The sequence below is a fragment of the Stegostoma tigrinum genome, chromosome 1 (genome assembly GCF_030684315.1).
Source record: "Stegostoma tigrinum isolate sSteTig4 chromosome 1, sSteTig4.hap1, whole genome shotgun sequence".
NCBI lineage: Eukaryota > Metazoa > Chordata > Chondrichthyes > Orectolobiformes > Stegostomatidae > Stegostoma > Stegostoma tigrinum.
The window spans coordinates 122,247,568-122,270,342 of NC_081354.1; the positions used below are offsets into that span (position 1 = coordinate 122,247,568).

General features: G+C 42.7%; 1 protein-coding gene across 5 annotated transcripts in view; it reads left to right on the plus strand.

Annotated features, from left to right (window-relative positions):
• Window positions 1-22,775, plus strand: part of pde4d (phosphodiesterase 4D, cAMP-specific) — a 1,334,021-nt gene that overhangs the window by 893,663 nt on the left and 417,583 nt on the right. Inside the window, exon 1 of one of the 5 annotated variants that reach the window (XM_048534587.2) lies at window positions 13,220-13,347. The exons of the other annotated variants lie outside the window; for them this stretch is intronic. Within the exon in view, the coding sequence (XP_048390544.1) occupies window positions 13,220-13,347 (128 nt within the window). Of the gene's footprint in view, window positions 1-13,219; window positions 13,348-22,775 lie in introns of those variants that run through there. 5 annotated transcript variants of the gene reach the window in all.

The window sequence follows — 22,775 nt, forward strand, 5'->3', positions numbered from 1 at the left end:
AAGTGACTTCTAAATAACTTTACAATAGCCTTTCTTGACGTTTCTTTTAGTTGTGTATCTGACAGTGATTTTTAGAAGTCTGTCAACAGTTCCCCTTACCATGATGATTATGTGTTTAACACGTTATTAACACACATTTATGCTTACTTTTAACTATCCTAAAAGGTGCCTTATTGCCCCAAAGGACAATGTACCTGCTCCAGAGGTATCACAGGATGGGATCCAAAGGATTACTTTCTACCTTCAAAGGACACATGCTGACTAACTGAATCCACAATTTTTAGATTTACCAGGCCAAACGTACACACTTCAGGTTTCATACCTCAATGTCACCAAAATCTCACTTTATTGGAGCTAGATGATGATTTAAGTGGCCACCTCTCTCCATAAAGTACTCTTGGAATGAAGTATTTTTTCCTCATCTCTGTCCTGAAACGGTGAACCCTGATTCTGAGTGTCCCCTGCCATGGGGAATATCTTTGCTGCATCTACCCTGTTTAGTCTGTTTAGAATCCAGGAGGTTTCTGCAAGATCTCCCTCATTCTTCGGAACTCCTGCAAATATAATCCTAACCGTTTCAACCTCTCCTTATACATCAGTCCTGCCAAGCCACGAATCAGTCTGGTAACCCTTCACTGTACACCCTGTATGGTAAGAATGTCTTTCCTCAGATGAAGAGACCAAAGCTGCACACATTACTCCAGATGTGGTCTCAACAAGCCCCTGTATAATTACAGCAAGGTATCCCTGCTCCTGTACTGGAATTCTATCCCTGTGAAGGCTAACATACCATTTATCTTCTTCACCGCTTGCTGTATCTGCACGCTTATCTTCAATGAGTGGTGTGTAAGGACACCCAGGTCTTATTGCACATTCCCCTGACTCAATTTGTAGCCGTTCAGATAATAATCGACTTTTCTGTTTTTGCTACCAAAGTGGATAACCTCACATTATTCCATACTATACCACTTTTGCTATGCATTTGCCTACTCACTCAGCTTGGCCAAATCATACTGAAATATCTCTGCATCCTTCTCACCGCCGTCCCAACTACCCAGCTTTATGTCATCTGCAAATTTAGAGATATCACATTTAGTTCCCTCATCTATGTCATGAATGTGTACATTTTGAATAGTTGTGGTCCTATCACTGACCCCTGCAATACCCCACTGCCTGCCATTTGGAATGCGACCCATTTATTCCTATTCTTTGTTTTCTGTCCAGCAGTCAGTTTTCTGTCCAATTTAATGTGCTTTACTTTTTCACGTTAATCTCTCATTTGGGCTTTTTTAAGGAGCCTCCTGAAAGTCAAAAAAAAAACCACGTTCACGCTCCCCTGATCAACTCCACTAGTTACATCCTCAAAAAATTCAAATAGATCTGTCAAGCAAAATTCCTCTTTCATAAGCTGACACAGTCCTATCCTGCCACTTTACTGTCAGGACAGAAGGAATCTAAGAACTAATCTTCTTGAGATAAGGTAATAAATATTTGGGAAAAGCCAACTCTGGAGCAATAATATGAATTGAAGGAGTGGAATAGGAGACATAGATTCAAATCGGCAAACATCTGGCTAGTATGTTGGACAGACAAATGTGGGAATGATAGACAAGAAGCAATTAGGTGCAGCGATAGCAAAGTAAGGCAATTAATCACAGTTGACAAGGGTCCAAAGATGTCACTTTGTCTTAAGGAAGATGTGTCCATATGCAGCAAGAATTAGACAACAGAGATAACAAGGTGTAGAGCTGGATGAACACAGCAGGCCAAGCAGCGTCAGAGGAGCAGGAAAGCTGACGTTTAGGGCCTAGATCTGAAGAAGGGTGTAGGCCCGAAACGTCAGCTTTCCTGCTCCTCTGATGCTGCTTGGCCTGCTGTGTTCATCCAGCTCTACACCTTGTTATCTCAGATTCTCCAGCATCTGCAGTTCTTGCGATCTCTCTCATCTCTATCACTGAAAATAGTTGCTACTTCTCAGTTTTAGCTATCTTATCAAGCTTTGTCAGAATTGTATGTGTTTCAAGACGGTCACTTTTCTCTCTTCTGAATTCCTTTCTCAGAAAAAAAAACTCCATGCAAGACAGCTTCTTCATCCCAGAAGCAATCTTGGGAACTCTGTCTGAACTGCCCCAAATGCATGTGTACTCCTGCTTGAATGAGGAGATAAATTGGTATTCTCTGCTCTAACTGCGTGAATAGCAAAAGTCTGGTCCAAAACCAGGGGGCATATTTTTAAGGTGAGAGGAGAAAGGTCCCTTTTAAATCTGAGGGGCAACTTATTTACACAGAGGCTGATTCGTATGTGGAATGAACTGCTGGAGGAAGTGATAAGTGGAGGTATAGTTAACAACATTTAAAAGACATTTGGGCAGGCCCATGAATCAGAAAGGCTTAGAGGGATATGAGCCAAATGGGTTGAGTTTAATTTGGGAAAACTTGTTTGTCATGGAACGGTTGGACCGTAGGGTCTGTTTCCATGGTGTATGACTATGACTCCAAGTCAGGAGCCAACACCATCCATTGTTGCTCTGCAGTACTGGAAATAAAAAGTGACCTGACTGTACATGAAGCAAGATTATGTTGGTCATGGGATACTAATCCATGCAAACATATCCTTTGCTGCTCACTAGTGAGATGGTCATCTAGTTGGTGAGACCTGAAATGGAAAATTCAACTTTCTTTTTCTCAACTTCCAAAAATGTATTCTCTCATTCACATTTTCCCACCTTCTTCCCCTTTGCCCATATTGTTCAGAGGCTGTGAAAATTCAATTCAGCGTGTTAGCAACTCAAGCCATTTTTAATGTCCAAATCAGCAAGTAGGTTTAAGGGACAGAGAGTTATGCCAGGATTTGCTAATCTGCAGAGTTTACTGATCAATTTGCACTATTCGACATATGCCCCACATTTTAGTACCTTAGCCTTTGTATGTTCCAGATTTTGTCCATAACACATCAATTTTCCACTAATCTTGCTGCAGAACGTCAAGCCTGGTAATTAGCTACATTAGCATCTTTAACGTAATGAGATAATTGTTAATACAGTGCTAAATAATGTCTCTGGCAGAAGTATAGAAAAATTTAAAATGTTGAGATTCATTCCAAAAAGTAGTAAATTCTTCATGATTAGAAGTATTTCTTTTAATTTACCTTTTCTTTTTCCTGTCTCTCTTCCTTCTCTTTCTTAATCTAACTTTAGGGTGGCAGGGTGGCATGGTGGCTCAGTGGTTAGCACTGCAGCCTCACAGCGCCAGGGACCTAGGTTCAAATCCAGCCTCGAGTAACTGTCTGTGCGGAGTTTGCACATTCTCCCCGTGTCTGCGTGGGTTTCCTCCGGGTGTTCCGGTTTCCTCCCACAGTCCAAAGATGTGCAGGCTGGGTGGATTGGCCATGCTAAATTGCCTGTAGTGTTTGGGGGATGGGTCTGGGTGGGATGCTGTAAGGGGCAGTGTGGACTTGTTGGGCTAAAGGTCCTGCTTCCATACTGTAGGGAATCTAATCTAAAAAACTTTTGTTTCATCCTGTTACTCTTATTAAATCAGAATTGACACAGTTCACCCTTCTCTATTCTATTAGAAATGGTGAGCTTCATTATTATTTGTGAATTGGGATACTCTAATGTTCATGGGTTGTGAATCTCACTACCAGTATCTAGCAAACAATTATCCTTTTAGGTAAAGTTTCCAGAACCCAGAGGAAATGTATTCACTCTCGACTTCATTTAACCTTGACGTGCACAACTATGCTGAACCCTCAGCAAACCAGAATTTAATCAAGTACATAAACAAAGTAGCATTACAAAATTCTCACTGTCATGAAGGTATATAGAATTTTTACATCTAATTTGGGAAGTTCATTAAAATTGAGTCCGTTCTGAAGATTCAAACATTTTCAGTAGGTGAGAGTTCTTATTTGACAGAACGTGGCATTGCCATTACATATTCAAACCATGTATAAAGTTGTACATTTTGTCATTCTGTGCTTGTAATTAATTACATTTGTAGTTTATTTTGGTTGGAGCTGTCTGTAAATGCTTTTTAATGACCAGCTATTCGAAATGCTTCATTGGAGCATAAAACCTTAGACTCCAAGAACAAATATTCTAAATCCTAATCGTTTTAAATATTTATTGTTAAATATTCACATATATTGATTTCTTTGTGATAAATCAACTGGATGACCTTTCATCCCTGTGTCAAAAACCATTGTTGGATGAAAATTACATTGATTTCCAGCACCTTTGCTGATAAATGGCACATATAAACATATCATGCACTAGTTTATTTGGAATGAATGATGGCTGTAACTTTGAGATTGAAAGCCACCATAGCCCCAAAGGATCATTGACTGCTGTCTCATTAGAGAGTGACAACTGTTGATGAGTTTAACCTGAAGGTCACCAGCCCTCAAACAAGGGCCAAGTTTGAGAAGCAGACTAACTGCTAGACAGAGTCACAACGTTGCATACACACAGGAAATGGAATGATTAGAGGTGAACTCTCTTAAAGACAATGTACACAACAAACACTACTGAAATTACAAGAAGTGAGATTTTAGACAAGTGCATTTATCCCAGTTTTCTTTGGTGTCAAATGAAATTATGCGTTATGGTAATCACATTAAAGTTCCTGCATTCTTCTGTAGATTCCTTCAATTTAGTTAAACTTATCTGTTAGTCTTCTATGGGTAATTCGTATTTGTCTTGGCTTTATTTATTGGAAGCTGTTTAAAAATAAAATCATTATCCAGTGTTCGCTGCTATTTCATGATTTTACTGATTAATTAACCAAAGGCAAAACGATTCTTATCTTTGTGTTTCTTTTTACAGAGCTGGTTGTACATTCCAATGGTGTACGTGCTCTATAACATATTTATATAAACTGTGGTAAGATATAGGACAAAAAAATATTGTTTTGAGTCCAACATGATAAGAAAGCATGAGCGTTACATGGAGAGTTATAGACTCATAGAGTCACACAGCACGGAAACATACCATTTGGTCCAACTCATCAGCCATCCAGACATTCCAATCTGACTTAATCCCATTTGCCAGCATTTGGCCCATATCCCTCAAATTTCTTCCTATTCTTTTACCCATCCAGATGCCTTTTAAATGGTAAATATACCCTCCTCCACCACTACCTCTGGCAGCTCGTTCCATACACACACCACCTTCTAAGTGAAAAAGTTACCCCTCATGTGATTTTTAAATATTTCCGCTCTCACCTTAAACCTGTGCCCTCTAGTTTTGGTCTCCCCCATTCGTGGGAAAAGATCTTGTGTATTTACGCTGTCAGTGCTGCTCATGATTTTGTGAACCTCTGTAAGGTCAGCTCTGTCTCTGATTCTCCAGGGTAAAAAGAGGAATGTTTTTCAAATAAACAAAGAACACACACGGTTTAATAATGCTGGTAACATGTAACACTAAACATTAAACAGTTATTTTGTGTCAGTCTCCTCAGTGGAAGACACAAATAACATGCCTAAAACTAATGACAAGAAGGTTATAGCAGGTGAGGACCGAGAAACTATCATTATCACCTAAGGAGGCAGTGCTGGGCAAGTTAATGGGGCTGAAGGTAGATAAGACTCCTGGCCCTGATGAGATGCATCCCAGGGTAATAAAAGAGGTGAGGGGGGGGGAAATAGCAAATGCTCTAGTAATTACTTACCAAAATTCACTGGAATCTAGGGGGTTCCTGCCGATTGGAAAGCTGCCACTGTAACGCCACTGTTTAAGAAAGGAAGTAGACAAAAAGCAGGTAACTATAGGCCAGTTAGCTTAACCTCGGTCACGGGGAAAATGCTTGAATTTATCATTAAGGAAGAAATAGCAAGGTGAGACCACACCTGAAGTACTGTGTGCAGTTTTGCACACATTGGAGGGGGTGCAGAGGAAATTCACTTGGTTGATTCCAGAATTGAGCGGGTTGGATTATGAGGAGAGACTGAGTAGGCTGGGATAATACTCATTGGAATTTGCAAGAATGAGGGGTGATCATAGACATAGACATAGACATAGAACATTACAGCACAGTACAGGCCCTTCGGCCCTCGATGTCGTGCCGAATATAGAAACATATAAGATTATGAAGGGAATAGATAAGGTGGAGGCAGCGGGGTTGTTTCCACAAGCAGGTGAAGCTAGAACTAGAGGGCTTGACCTCAAAATAAAGGCAAACAGATGTAGTACTGAGGTGAAGAGGAACTTCTTCATCCAAAGGGTGAATCTGCAGAATTCCCTGCCCAGTGAAGTGGTTGAAGCTACCTCACTGAATGTTTTTAAGGCGAGGCAAGATAAATTTTTGAACAATAAAGGAATTAAGGTTTACGGCGAGTATGCGGGTAAGCGGAGTTGAGTCTCGAAAAGGTCCGCCATGATCTTGTTAAATGGTGGGGCAGGCTCGAGGGGCCAGATGGCCTACTCCTGCTCCTAGTTCTTATGTTCTTATGTTCTTATGTTCTAATGTAACAATATTTCAACTGTGCATTTGGGAAATGTTCTAAATATTTATCAATTCTACTTAAATATTTTGCAAATATCATTTATTGCAATTTGTTACAGTTGTAAGCTTAAGCAAAAATTGTTCAATGTGACACTGATATTTCTATACCACTGGAAACAGAAGCCAAGCTCCCTTGAATATTGCTTCTAAAATATGTACACAACTGAGGGCTTAAAACATTTCCAGTCATCAACAGTTCAGTTGCCATGGATGTGTACTTGCAAGGTCTTGTGAGAATAGAAATAAAGGCATTGCTAATGTAACTTTGTAAATAAATGTTCGTATGATAGGAAATGTTTGTTTGACCAAAATAACCAAATAGTGAGTTAGTTTATCTCATGATTAGCGGTTTATTACAGCCAACAATATCTTCATTTTGATCTGGTGATTGTGGGCAGATCATCTTATTCACAAAAGAGCATTTGTATCTTCTGATCCCTGGTGACAGAGCTGCCTTCCTTCTGGAAGGGTGCAAATCCAAATGCATGGAGATGTTTTAATGTAAAGTGACACCACAAAATAATTCAACTTCCCTTTACCCTAAAAATAGAAAATGCTGGAAAAGCACTCAACAGGCACATTGGCAGTACAAATAGAATGTAGCAAACAAGCTTAAAGTTACAAGTTAATGAACATGCAATTTTTTATACATTCGTAAGTTGTGGTGTTGCTGACTGCACCAATATTAATTTCTTGTCCCTAATTGCCATTGGGAAAGTGATGCTGAGCTTCCTTCTTGAACTGCTGCAGCCTATGAGGGTCAGGTACATCCTCAATACTGTTAGACAAAGAGTTTTGTGATTTTGGCTGAGTGACTATGACGTGCTGGTGATCTAGTTTCAAGTCAGGATAGTCTGTGGCTTGCAGCGGAAGTTGCAGGTGCTATCAGATGGTAGAGGTTGTGCGATTAGAAGCAGCTGTCAAAATTGCTGCAGTTAGAGATTCAAAGATGCAGTTTAGTGGCAGGAGTAAGCAATTCTACCCTTTGGGCCTGCTCTGCTGTTCCCAGCCATCCCTGATCATCTTTCACCTCCTTTTTCATAAGGGTCAACCCACCTCTGCATTAAAAATATTCAAGGATTGCCCTTCCACCATCTTTTCAAGAACATAATTCTAAAGGTTCACAACCAACCAAGAGAAAACTTAAGATTTCACCTCTATTTTCAATGGGCAGTCCCTAATTTTCTTTGACAGTAGTCCCTCGTTCTAGATTCTCCTGGAAGAGAAAACATCTTTTCATCTGCCTGCCGAGACCCCTTGTCCCAACTGAGTAACTTCTTACTCTTCAAAACCCAAGCAGATACAAACTGAATCTGTCCAAAGTCTCCACATATTACAATCGCTCCATTCCATTGATTAGTCTAACAAACCTTCTGTGAACTGCTTCTAATGCATTTATATCCTTCCTTAATATAATACACCAATGACTAACACTCACATGTTAATTCCTCTTTAAATATTTATAGAAGCTCTTACTTTATTTTATATTTCTAGCTAGCTTTCTTTTCATGTCTCATCTTCATTAATATTTTGGTTATTCTTTGCTGTTGTTAATATAATGCCCAACTTTCTACCTTTACATAATTATGTGTTTTCTTTCATTTAGTTTGATATGTTTAAAATTTCTAGCTAATGATAGGTGGTGGATTTTTCCCTTGGAAATTTTCTTCTTCTGTATTTATTCTGTATGTTCTGGTACATCCTCTTTAATGCCCTTTATGGACAGTTCTTGAAAATAGTTTACACTGCTGCCGCTGTGCATCGGTGTTGCAGGGAGTGAATGTTGAAGATGATGCAAGAGGTGCCGATCAACTGGGCTGCTTTGACCTGAATGATTTTGAGTTTCTTGAGAGTGGTTAGAGCAGCACTCATCAAACAAGAGGAGAATATTCAGTCACCTTCCTGATTTGTGCCTTGTAGATGGTGGACAAATATGGGGAGCTAGAAAATAAGTTACTTGTCATAATTTTCCTAGCTTCTGACCAACTATTATAACCACAGCTTTTAGATGGCTAGGTCCCTTCAGTTTCTTGACAATAGTAACCTCCAGGATGTCAGTAGCGATAACAAAAACAAAGTTGCTGGAAAAGCTCAGCTGGTCTGGCAGCACCTGTGAAGGAAAAAAAGAGTTAATGTTTCAGGTTCAGTGACCCTTCCTCAGAGTCTTCTTGCATATGGAGAGGCACTGCACTGGTAGGAATTGAGGAGTCCCGAATGGTGTTGAACACCATGCAGTCATCAACAAGCATCCTCATTTATGAACATATCATTGAAGAAAGTCACTGATGATCAGCTGCAGAAGAGACCACCCTGAGGAACTCCTGCAGTGAGTTCTGTAAGTGAGATGATTAACCTGCAGCAACCATGACAGACCTGCGCAGACCCAATCCAGCAGTAATTTTCCTTCAGGCTTCATTCATTCTTTGGGGTAGACATTGAAGTGCTCCACCCAGACTACATGCCGTGCGCTTGTCACCCTTAATTTCTTCCAAGTGCTATTCAACATGGAGGAGGACTGATTCACCAGCCAAATAAGGTATACTGTGTATTAATCAGAAGGAGGTTTCTTTGTCCTTATTTGACAAATGCTGTGAAACTTCATGATTTTTTCAAATCAATGTTAAGGACTTCCAAGGCCACCCTCTTCTAACTGTATCCCTGTTTACTACCACATCAGCTGGGTCTGTCTTGCCAGTGCCTCAGATTGTACACCAGAATAGTGATTATAGTGTGTCAGACCCTAGTCATACCAAACTTATTACGTTATACTCAGAACCATATCTTTCAAACAATGTCGTACAGTTGAATGATGAGTTACAGCTCCTCCAATTTTTACAAAAGCCCCCCTATGTTGGTAAGAAGGACTTGTGGGGCTGTCATATTCCAGTGCTTAAATTGTTGCTGGGTGGCCATTCCAGTTTCATGCCTTTTATTAAGCTCTGTGGTGGATTGATACAAATGAATGACTTGCTAGGTTATTTCAGGGAGGAATTTAAGAATAAACCACATTGGTGTGGGTCTGGAATCCTGTGTAGATAGGCCAGGTAAGGATGGCAGATTTCCTTCCCTTAAGTATTGTTGAACAAGATTTTTGTTTAAGTAGTAAATAGCAATGTTTTCATAGTCACCATTGGAATGGTTTTTAATTGCAGGTTTCTGAACTGAAGTTAAAGTCCACTAGATGCCAGCGTGGGATTTTAACCCCTATCTCCAGCATTAATTTGAACCTCGGCATGTGCGGACTAACACTGCACCTGAAACTTTAACTGTTCCTGCTCACTCTGTAGTTGCTGCCTGACCTGCTGTATGCATTCAGTATATTCCGTTCTGATTTCAGATGTTTGACCTCTGCAACTGTGTGCTTTTTATGTCAGAGGCTTTTATGATTTGATTATTCTTGCAAAGCTACTAAGGTAGAATAATAACTATAATTAATGTCTAAATAACATGATTGGAAATCAACACAGCAAGTAACTAATTGAGATTTTATGGGAGATAATGGGAACTGCAGATGCTGGAGATTCCAAGATAATAAAATGTGAGGCTGGATGAACACAGCAGGCCAAGCAGCATCTCAGGAGCACAAAAGCTGACGTTTCGGGCCTAGACCCTTCATCAGAGAGGGGGATGGGGGGAGGGAACTGGAATAAATAGGGAGAGAGGGGGAGGCGGACCGAAGATGGAGAGTAAAGAAGATAGGTGGAGAGAGTGTAGGTGGGGAGGTAGGGAGGGGATAGGTCAGTCCAGGGAAGACGGACAGGTCAAGGAGGTGGGATGAGGTTAGTAGGTAGCTGGGGGTGCGGCTTGGGGTGGGAGGAAGGGATGGGTGAGAGGAAGAACCGGATAGGGAGGCAGAGACAGGTTGGACTGGTTTTGGGATGCAGTGGGTGGGGGGGAAGAGCTGGGCTGGTTGTGTGGTGCAGTGGGGGGAGGGGATGAACTGGGCTGGTTTAGGGATGCAGTAGGGGAAGGGGAGATTTTGAAACTGGTGAAGTCCACATTGATACCATATGGCTGCAATGTGGACTTCACCAGTTTCAAAATCTCCCCTTCCCCTACTGCATCCCTAAACCAGCCCAGTTCATCCCCTCCCCCAACTGCACCACACAACCAGCCCAGCTCTTCCCCCCCACCCACTGCATCCCAAAACCAGTCCAACCTGTCTCTGCCTCCCTAACCGGTTCTTCCTCTCACCCATCCCTTCCTCCCACCCCAAGCCGCACCCCCATCTACCTACTAACCTCATCCCACCTCCTTGACCTGTCCGTCTTCCCTGGACTGACCTATCCCCTCCCTACCTCCCCACCTACACTCTCTCCACCTATCTTCTTTACTCTCCATCTTCGGTCCGCCTCCCCCTCTCTCCCTATTTATTCCAGTTCCCTCCCCCCATCCCCCTCTCTGATGAAGGGTCTAGGCCCGAAACGTCAGCTTTTGTGCTCCTGAGATGCTACTTGGCCTGCTGTGTTCATCCAGCCTCACATTTTATTATCTGAGATTTTATGGGGTCTGTTCAAGATACTATTCCATTCATATCATTTATAATTGAAATGGAAGAGCATAGTTTATTATGCCTTTGAACTAAATTAATACCTCAACAGGTTTTAAGCAATCAAAAATGTGTTTGACAGAACACTAAGAATGTAACTGCAATGGGAATGGCTTACGTCACAAAAACTTGGGATTTACTGCTTGTTGATTCCAAGTTTATAGGGGAGGTCTCTGAGATTGATGTACACATGTATACTGCAATTGTTTTGTGCTTGGAACGTTTTGCTACATTAAAGGTATTAAATACAAGTTGATCTTGTTGATTTAGTTTATGAGCAGACTGATAGTTGAAAATTGTACAGCATTATATAAATCATTACTGTATAGAAAATCAACTCACTTGCAGTTAGCAAAATTCTCAGAACTTATCTAACAATGTCCTTGTGAAGCAATTTGATTGCTCAACCTTCCCCTCCCAGGGTGGTGTTTGGCTTGTGAGATGTCAGAATGATAAATTTCTATCTATAAAGAAATTAGCTGCTTCTCTTGGATGCTCTGCTTCTAGGTGGTACTTACATTTCACACTGGTAACTCAATCTGGCTTATCTATGCCCTTCATGATTCTATTAGCCTCTGTCAGTTCACCCATCAACCTCCTATGCTCCAGTGAAAAAAGTCCCAGCCTATCTAGCCTTTAAAATTCCTTGATCTTTTAGGTTGCATTTCACTCATGGGAACTCAAGACCAATAGATCATTGAGGTAACATTAATAGCAAATGGAGCTTGCTAGGCATCAACCAGCCATCTATAATCAATAGCCTACTCATAGCTGCAGAGAGGTGGGTGTTGCCTACAGCATAGCAAGTGGCTCAAAGTGCTTCATGTGAACATAAGGAAAAAGTGGATGGAACTCAATGGTGGAAATGTTACAAAGGTGACCAAAATCATTTCAGAGACAATTTAAAGAAGTTCTTTAAGAAAGATGGGAGGTGACTGGGTTTGGGTAGAAATGTATGTTGTGGCTGAAGTCACCAGTAGCAAAGGTGGACCTTATGGTGGTTGGATGCCAATAAGGTTGACTGGAATGACAAAGTTCAATGAGGGAAGTTGTATTGCTGTTTCATTTAAGTAGGAAGCATACGAATTTAACGTTAAGGCACTGGGGCATGGGAATCAGCAATGATGGGTCTTGTGTAATCCCACTTGTGAGGGAACATTGGATAAGTTAATTTGTGGACAGTGGCTTGCTGATCGGGAAACCATTTGAATAATTGACAAAAGTAAATGCAAAATACTGCGGTGGCTGGGAATTTGAAAGAAATGCAGAGGACACTAGAGAAATTAAGGAGGTCTAGTAACATCTGTGGACAGAGAAGTAGAGTTGATATCTTGAGTCTGATATGTCTGTTCTTCAGAACTGAAATGTGTTGGCAAACTGGTAATGTTACTGATAAAAATGGTGGTACCAGTAATAATTGACATACTGGTAATATCCCCACCAACTGGATTCCATCCTTCATGGTACCAAGTGGAGCTTAAAATCAGTGACTGAAAATAGTGCAGAGCTGGATGAACACAGCGGGCCAAGCAGCATCGGAGGAGCAGGAAGCTGACATTTCAGGCCAAGACCCTTCTTCAGAAAATGTCAGCCGTTATCAAAAGAAGGGCCTAGGCCCAAAATGTCAGCCTTCCTGCTCCTCTCACACTGCTTGGCCTGCTGTGTTCATCCAGCTCTGCACCTTGTTGTCTCAGATTCTGCAGCATCTGCAGTTCTTGCGATCTCTCTCATCTCTATCACTGAAAATAGTTGCTACTTCTCAGTTTTGCTGTTACTGTTGCATGAAGCCATACAATTTGAGAATAAATTGATAGATTTTGTAGTTTGGATTGACAGTTTCAAAATGTGGTCATTTGAATAATCACTACCTTCAGTCAGGAAGCCTTAAGCTTGAGCTATTCTGTGTGAACTATTAGTGCATTTCCTGAGCGAAAAAAAGATAGCAAATACAAACAGCAGCACTGCGTAGAACATACAAGCTGAATGAACTAGAAGGGGAGTGTGCTCCTACTGTGAGATATCAGGATTGCGAAAATGTTCTCAGTTCAATAAATGCTAGTTGAGTAATAAGGGCAAGAAAGGACCTGTGCACAGATTTTAAAAGGATGATTTGAAATGAAGAAAAATGAAACCAACGGTTGTGTAGCTGCGCTGTGAGGATGAAATATGAGTCTGCCAACAAGCTGTGAATATTTCCCATCTCTCGAGAAATTGGCTCGGTACAGGAGTGCCTATCTTCATGGATCACCATATGCCATTAATAAGCCGATTGACATCAAGCACCGACGCTTATGGTAACATTTCCAGTTTTTATTTGCTTAGATACTCATTTAGTATTAATATGATAGATGCACCCCAAATATCTGGAGAGATTTGTGCACATGTAGGTTTCTGTTTTATTTAGTGCTACAGCTATATCCCGCTCTGAATAAGAAACTTTTCAAATAATACATAAAAGATAATTGGAATCTCCAGACTTTAGTTTTATAGAATTTGTGTATTAAAACAGTAGCAATGTTATTTTTCTCCAGAGAACACATGCTTTTTAACCCGGTAATTAATGGCAAACATCTATTTATAGTAACATGAGTGTCATCAGATTGGATAGCTGAAGAATGGATAATAAAGTGATGAATTTCACATTTGACGAAGAATTGCCAAAATGAATTTCATTGTAATGTGTTAAACTGTGCAGCACTGAATTAATTGCCAGGTTGCAGAGCACTCATTTCAAACTGAAAATCTGTCATATTTCTGTTTGTTGTACTGTGATGTTCAAGATGAAACTGGTCAGAGTGCAATTTGTCTACGGAATTGTTATGACGTTTCTACATTCAAAGAAAGCAGATAGCTGTGAACTGAAATCTAGCTGAATAGTGTACATACAGTTTAGTTGACCTGACAGGCTTCACTGGTGGAGGACGGCATTTTGAGCTGACAAGTTCACGCCCAAGGTTTTGTTAACATTTAAAGCTCATCTACTCTAATTTTATTCAAAATGCTACTTTCCAAATAAAATTGAATTCTGTTATCTGATAACACTGTAGGAACAGAGTACCTTTACTTTGGAACAAAGGGAGGGTAGTTTGGCAGACACAGTTCCGCCCAATCAAAAAGTCCCTGCTGCAGCCTGTATTCAATAAATTTGCCAGTACTGAGGAGGAAGTTAGTAGTCTTGACTTTCGAATGTTTCCATGTTTCTGTTAAGACTTGACTCTGGTTGTGACTGGGTAGATAAATGTTGAATTGTCAGAAAGCAACAAAATTTAATTTTATTGGTGGAGTACTGTAATAAACAAATAGCTTAATGGATAAGTACGAGTCAAAGGGATAGGGAGGTTTGGACCTTATTATGCACTGATTTGCTAGTCTAAGGATGTTACAATTGGTCTCAATCTTAGTGAGGGATAACATTGATCAGATGTTTTATTGCTGATTATTATCCTATGATCCCTGCAGCATCAAAATAAGGCAAGTCAAATTGTTTTATGATATCCTAAAGATCACACACATTCTGGATTTACCCAAGTTGATATGAGGTGTAAGACCGCAGTTTATGATCATTTCCCTAGCAGTAGTTTATATTTCAGATGACAAAGTTGGAAGATAAATAGAGTTAATCTGATTACTGAACATTAGAAAATAGGTGTGATTAAAAACATAATTCATCTAATTCAGATCAGTAACAACAATCTTTTTAATGCATCAAATGGAAAGATTTAGGTTTAATTTTGGGGAATTCATTAGAAAAGAAAACTATTTTTCTAGTCTAGCCCATTATCAATAATTGTAATCTGTTGAGCTAGTTTTTTCTATCAATATCAAGTATAAATTGAGAACATAGTAATACTGTGAATTCCTGTAATACCGCCATGACAAAGTGAACATTTGAATTCAAATATAACCTAGATATGACTCCAATCTTCCATAAATGTGATTGACTATTAACTAGCCTATGAATTAATCTTGCATATTACTCAGTTGAATCAATCCATATGGCAGTGCTTTAGGTCGAAGTCACATTATCATCACCTTCAGAGGATAGTCAGTGAAGAGACTTGTCACTGATTCTTATGTTCAATAATAAGTTGAAAGAAACAAAACAGTTCACAGAGATAGTAAGAACTGCTGGTGTGAGAGTCAGAGATAACACTGTGTGGAGCTGGAGGAAGACAGCAGGCCAGGCAGCATCCGAGGTGCAGGAAGAAGGGTCCTGACCTGAAATGTCAGCTGTCCTGCTTCTCTGATGTTGCCTGGCCTGCTGTGTTCCTCCAGCTTCAGACAGCTTATAGACATGTTTTATGTTGTTTATAGGAATTTTTTATTATTAGATGCCGTCGATTATCTATCGGCATCTTAATATCTAATCACTGTAAGACGTTAATTTGCACTCTGTCTGTGTCACAGCAATTTAACTTTTCCCTGCTTCTCAATCTGATAAATTTGCAATAGATAATGTATCTTGGTGTCTGGTGGTTGTATTTATGGCACGCTATCTAAGTCAAAAGTAATTTACACATTTTTGAAGGGTGCTTTTCTCCAGAAAAAGATAAGCCCTTTATGATATTATTCAACTGTCTATTCCACTATGTTAAGGTTCAACTAATTGAAACTATAAATTTTTAATCTGAAGATCCGAATGAATAGACAATCGTAATAAATAAAAATACAAATAATTAAGTGATTGGACTCGGAACAACGCCTCTTTCACAAACCATAGTTCTTTTTATCATGTTAGAGTGTTTGTAGTGACCAGGCTTGTATTGGTACTGCTGATAAGTGCACACAATCCTTTGGCTGTTTTCTGTGCAGCTTAAAAAAAAAGTTACCAGTTCCCCATTAATGAGTGTCTAATTTCAACCGTATTGTCAGAAAAGTAACTGAGAGAGACCGATTTTGATTTTGTGATAACAATCATTACCATTACCATCACCGTCATTACTCCTCTGAAACTGACAACAGCTTTTGAATTCACGTGAGCTAAATTATTCAGAAGCTGATTTGCTGATACTTGACTTCTTCAGAGCTGTCAAAGCATCTACAGAATGAAATAGATAGAACACCTTATTAAAAGACAAGAACTTTCACTCTGTTTTTAATGTATACCCTAATTATCCTTGAATAAGTCTTGATGAACTGCCTTATTGTACCATTGAAGTCTGTGTGGTGAAAATACTCTCACAATTCTGTTAAGGAGGGTGCTGCAGGATTTTGACTTATGGATGATGAAGGAAGGTTGATATATTACACGTAAGGATATTCTCTGATTCGGAAATATTCTTACTTGGAAATACATCATATTGTTCCTGAGTACCTGTTGCCTTCTCCGTGGTAAAGGTTATAGGTTTGAAAGGTGTTATTGAGGAAACTGTTGGAAGAATGTACTGAATATTGTGTAATCATGAGTGAACATCCTAACATCTGACATTCTGACAGAGGGAAAATCACTGGTGAAGTGGTTGAAGAGGGTTTAGCCCATGACAAAATTGTGAGGAATCTGTTGCAGTGTCCCAGTGCTGAGATGATTGGCTTCCAACAAGCACAGTCACCTTAAAGAAAAACAGAAAAAGCTGGAAAAACTTAGCAGATATGGCAGCACATGTGGAGAGAAAGTAGAGTCAATGTTTTGGGTCCAGTGACCTTATTTCAAAGCTCTAGTCATCCTTCCTTGCACTAAGTATAACAACAGCCAATGGCATGTTTCCGTCGGATTACAATTAACCTCAATTTTGCCAGGAATTCTTGACAGCATATTTGGTTAAATGCTGGTTTGATGTCAAGGACAGAAACACTCACATCTAGAATTCTGCTCTACTATTCATGTTTGGACCAAGACTGTAACGGATCTGGCAGAATGCAATGTGAGCATTGGTATGCATGACTTATGGGGACGTACTACTTGAAATCACTGCCAGTGATATCTTTCATTGCTTCACTTTGCTGATGGGCTAAATGCAACGTTTCCTGCTTGTTGCGAATAAACATGCCTGGCTAATTTTCCATGGGCACCCGCATGGGCCCCAGCTATGCCTGCCTCTTTGTAGGTTACGTGGAACAGTCCCTCTTCCGCACCTACACAGGCCCCAAACCCCACCTCTTCCTCTGGTACATTGATGACTGTATCAGCGCCGCCTCTTGCTCCCCAGAGGAGCTCGAACAGTTCATCCACTTCACCAACACCTTCCACCCCAACCTTCAGTTCACCTGGGCCATCTCCAGCACATCCCTCACCTTCCTGGACCTCTCAGTCTCCATCTCAGGCAACCAGCTTGTAACTGATGTCCATTTCAAGCCCACCGACTCCCACAGCTACCTAGAATACACCTCCTCCCACCCACCCTCCTGCAAAAATTCCATCCCCTATTCCCAATTCCTCCGCCTCCGCCGCATCTGCTCCCACGATAAGACATTCCACTCCCGCACATCCCAGATGTCCAAGTTCTTTAAGGACCACAACTTTCCCCCCACAGTGATCGAGAACGCCCTTGACCGCGTCTCCCGTATTTCCCGCAACACATCCCTCACACCCCGCCCCCGCCACAACCGCCCTAAGAGGATCCCCCTCGTTCTCACATACCACCCTACCAACCTCCGGATACAACGCATCATCCTCCGACACTTCCGCCATTTACAATCCGACTCCACCACCCAAGACATTTTTCCATCCCCTCCCCTGTCTGCTTTCCGGAGAGACCACTCTCTCCGTGACTCCCTTGTTCGCTCCACGCTGCCCTCCAACCCCACCACACCCGGCACCTTCCCCTGCAACCACAGGAAATGCTACACTTGCCCCCACACCTCCTCCCTCACCCCTATCGCAGGCCCCAAGATGAGATTCCACATTAAGCAGAGGTTCACCTGCACATCTGCCAATGTGGTATACTGCATCCATTGTACCCGGTGCAGCTTCCTCTACATTGGGGAAACCAAGCGGAGGCTTGGGGACCGCTTTGCAGAACACCTCCGCTCAGTTCGCAACAAACAACTGCACCTCCCAGTCACAAACCATTTCCACTCCCCCTCCCATTCTTTAGATGACATGTCCATCATGGGCCTCCTGCAGTGCCACAATGATGCCACCCGAAGGTTGCAGGAACAGCAACTCATATTCCGCCTGGGAACCCTGCAGCCATATGGTATCAATGTGGACTTCACCAGTTTCAAAATCTCCCCTTCCCCTACTGCATACCTAAACCAGCCTAGTTTGTCCCCTCCCCCCACTGCACCACACAACCAGTCCAGCTCTTCCCCCCCCACCCACTGCATCCCAAAACCAGTCCAACCTATCTCTGCCTCCCTAACCGGTTCTTCCTCTCACCCATCCCTTCCTCCCACCCCAAGCCGCACCCCCCGCTACCTACTAACCTCATCCCACCTCCTTGACCTGTCCGTCTTCCCTGGACTGACCTATCCCCTCCCTACCTCCCCACCTACACTCTCTCCACCTATCTTCTTTACTCTCCATCTTCGGTCCGCCTCCCCCTCCCTCCCTATTTATCCCAGCTCCCTCTCCCCATCCCCCTCTCTGATGAAGGGTCTAGGCCCGAAACGTCAGCTTTTGTGCTCCTGAGATGCTGCTTGGCCTGCTGTGTTCATCCAGCCTCACATTTTATTATCTTGGCTAATTTTCCACTTTGTGCAATATTTGCAAGTGTCATTGCTGTACTGAACAGCTTGATTAGGGATGTGGCTTGCTGTGGAGCACAAGCCTTTCAAACTACCCCTGAGCTCTTCCTGAGGCTTAAACCTTTGCTGTGTCCATTGTGCTTCCCCATTTCTCAATATAACTCAGTGTGAATCAAATTGTCTGAAGGCTGACTTATGCCATGACAGGGCCCTCTATAGGAGATTGTGATGGATAATTCAGTCAGCATATCTACTTAAAGATGGATATAAGCACTTAAACCTTTATATTTTGAAGTTACAAGCAATGATCCCCTATCATCGAGGGTGAGGGGATATTAATAGAGCTTCCTCCTTCCTTTTAATTATTTAGTAGGTCCCCATAATTCAAAACAATGAGTTAGGATTCCTGCAATTATATTTGATCTTTTCGTTATAGCAAAGCTTAGCTTTCCTTGTTGTCTCCTGCCTGTACTGTTCTAATTTCAGTGATAATGGGAACTGCAGATGCTGGAGAATCAAAGATAATGAAATGTGAGGCTGGATGAACACAGCAGGCCCAGCAGCATCTCAGGAGCACAAAAGCTGACGTTTCGGGCCTAGATCCTTCATCAGAGAGGGGGATGGGGTGAGGGTTCTGGAATAAATAGGGAGCGAGGGGGAGGTGGACCGAAGATGGAGAGAAAAGAAGATAGGTGGAGAGGAGAGTATGGGTGGGGAGGTAGGGAGAGGATAGGTCAGCCCAGGGAAGACGGACAGGTCAAGGAGGTGGGATGAGGTTAGTAGGTAGGAGATGGAGGTGTGGCTTGGGGTGGGAGGAAGGGATGGGTGAGAGGAAGAACAGGTTAGGGAGGCAGAGACAGGTTGGACTGGTTTTGGGATCGAGAACGTCCTTGACCGCGTCTCCCACAACACATGCCTCACACCCTGCCCCCGCCACAACCGCCCAAAGAGGATGCCCCCCGTTCTCACACACCACCCCACCAACCTCCGGATACAACGCATCATCCTCCGACACTTCCGCCATCTACAATCCGACCCCACCACCCAAGACATTTTTCCATCCCCACCCCTGTCCGCTTTCCGGAGAGACCACTCTCTCCATCACTCCCTTGTTCGCTTCACACTGCCCTCCAACCCCACCACACCCGGCACCTTCCCCTGCAACCGCAGGAAATGCTACACTTGCCCCCACACCTCCTCCCTCACCCCTATCCCAGGCCCCAAGATGACATTCCACATTAAGCAGAGGTTCACCTGCACATCTGCCAATGTGGTATACTGCATCCACTGTACCCGGTGTGGCTTCCTCTACATTGGGGAAACCAAGCGGAGGCTTGGGGACCGCTTTGCAGAACACCTCCGCTTGGTTCGCAATAAACAACTGCACCTCCCAGTCGCAAACCATTTCCACTCCCCCTCCCATTCTTTAGATGACATGTCCATCATGGGCCTCCTGCAGTGCCACAATGATGCCACCCGAAGGTTGCAGGAACAGCAACTCATATTCCGTTTGGGAACCCTGCAGCCCAATGGTATCAATGTGGACTTCACCAGCTTCAAAATCTCCCCTTCCCCCACCGCATCCCAAAACCAGCCCAGTTCGTCCCCTCCCCCCACTGCACTACACAACCAGCCCAGCTCTTCCCCTCCACCCACTGCATCCCAAAACCAGTCCAACCTGTCTCTGCCTCCCTAACCTGTTCTTCCTCTCACCCATCCCTTCCTCCCACCCCAAGCCACACCTCCATCTCCTACCTACTAACCTCATCCCACCTCCTTGACCTGTCCGTCTTCCCTGGACTGACCTATCCCCTCCCCACCTCCCCACCTATACTCTCCTCTCCACCTATCTTCTTTTCTCTCCATCTTCGGTCTGCCTCCCCCTCTCTCCCTATTTATTCCAGAACCCTCACCCCATCCCCCTCTCTGATGAAGGGTCTAGGCCCGAAACGTCAGCTTTTGTGCTCCTGAGATGCTGCTGGGTCTGCTCTGTTCTAATTTCAGTTGGTTAACATTTCACTTTTGGTACAGCTCAGCTGGACCTGTCATGCTTTTCTATATTTCCTATTGAATCACATGCACTAATTTTACCATGACACAGCAAAAATGTTGTATGTACTTATGGTTATCACAGATTTATTGTCATGAACTAATTGTTTTTCTGCTAAGGTACTTTGGCACTTCATTATAGTGCCTTGACACTCAACTTAAATTTTATAAAAGTACTATGGCTGTATTTGGTTATTATGCAGATTTCTACACAGTAAACTGGCTTAATCTTCACTTAGAGACCTAAAGGCTTTATTCCCAATTTTTCTCATTAGCCCTCATTTCTCCTCTTCAATGTCTCAATGTTTTCCCAGGTTCCCAGCAGAATATAGAAAAACTGGAGAGTTGGGCAGATAACTGGCAGGTGGAGTTCAATCCGGGCAAATGCGAGGTGATGCATTTTGGAAGATCAAATTCAAGGGCAAACTATACAGTAAATGGAAAAGTCTGAGGGAAAATTGATGAACAGAGAGATCTGGGTGTTGAGGTCCATTGTTCCCTGAAGATGACAACGCAGGTCAATAGGGTGGTCAAGAAGGCATATGGCATGCTTTCCTTCATTGGGCGGGGTATTGAGTACAAGAGTTGGCAGGTCATGTTGCAATTGTATAGGAGTTTGGTTCGGCCACATTTGGAGTACTGTGTACAGTTCTGGTCGCCACATTACCAAAAGGATGTGGATGCTTTGGAGAGGGTGCAGAGGAGGTTCACCAGGATGTTGCCTGGTATGGAGGGTGCTAGCTATGAAGAGAGATTGAGTAGATTAGGATTATTTTCATTAGAAAGACGGAGATTGAGAGGGGACCTGATTGATGTCTACAAAATCATGAGGGGTGTAGACAGGGTGAATAGCAAGAAGCTTTTTCCCAGAGTGGGGGACTCAATTACTAGGGGTCATGATTTCAAAGTGAGAGGAGGAAAGTTTAAGGGAGATATGCGTGGAAAGTTCTTTACGCAGAGGGTGGTGAGTGCCTGGAACGTGTTGCCAGCGGAGGTGGTAGACGCAGACACGTTAGCGTCTTTTAAGATATATTTGGGCAGGTACATGGATGGGCAGGGAGCAAATGGACACAGACGGTTAGAAAATAGATGACAGGTTAGACAGAGGATCTTGATCGGTGCAGGCTTGGAGGGCCGAAGGGCCTGTTCCTGTGCTGTAGGTTTCTTTTCTTTGTTCTTTGTTCTGCAGCTGGGGTAGAGGGAGCCTGCTTGGCAGTCAGGCCCATTGGCCCTATAAAAGTAAAAATCGAAAGAACAGCAGATGCTGTAAATCAGGGAACAAAAACAAAGTTGCTGGAAAAGCTCAGCAGGTCTGGCAGCATCTATGAAGGAAGAAAACAGAGTGAATGTTTCGGGTCCGGTGACCCTTCCTCGGAACTGAGTTTGGCCGGGTGACTCTGAGGACACTTGTGTCTGGACAGGCCTGATGTGCCAAGGCTCCTCTTGTCAGATGCAAGTGGATCCTGTTTGGCATGAACTGCGAAGGATCAAAAGAGGTTGGGGGGGAAAGCAGGATTAGTGGTGTGGTGGGGGAGGCATTTCAGAGCCATAAAAAGAAATTGATGTGTGCAATATTGAGAGTGGCAGAGCATTGGCGTTGTAAGGTTAAGAAGCAGATTGTGGCTCTTGCCCTGGCTGTTCCTCTAAACCATGGAGATAGCACTGGCCCAGGTGCCAAATTCAGACCCAGCTGGCAGGGTCTGCATGTGTGGCGTCCTTTGCCAGTCTGTTGCACCCTAAATTCGGACCTCCCGGTTCCTGCGCAAGAATCATAGTGCCATTTTCTCCAACATTATCCGACTTTATTTGTTTATGAGCAGGGCAGCTTTTGAATGCCAGCTTTTGAATGGGTGCACAGTGTTCTGTTAAAGATTCTATTGCTGAAAGACATGCCAGTTTATAGGCAGATACCCAGTGATTGGTGTGTTGTTCTCAGAACAGTACATGGTAACGTGGGCCCAGCAGGTGATATGAGGGATGAGATATGGGCAGAGTAGGTTGTTACTGAGCTAAAATTTGGTAGGGCATAGCAAGGAATCTCATTCAG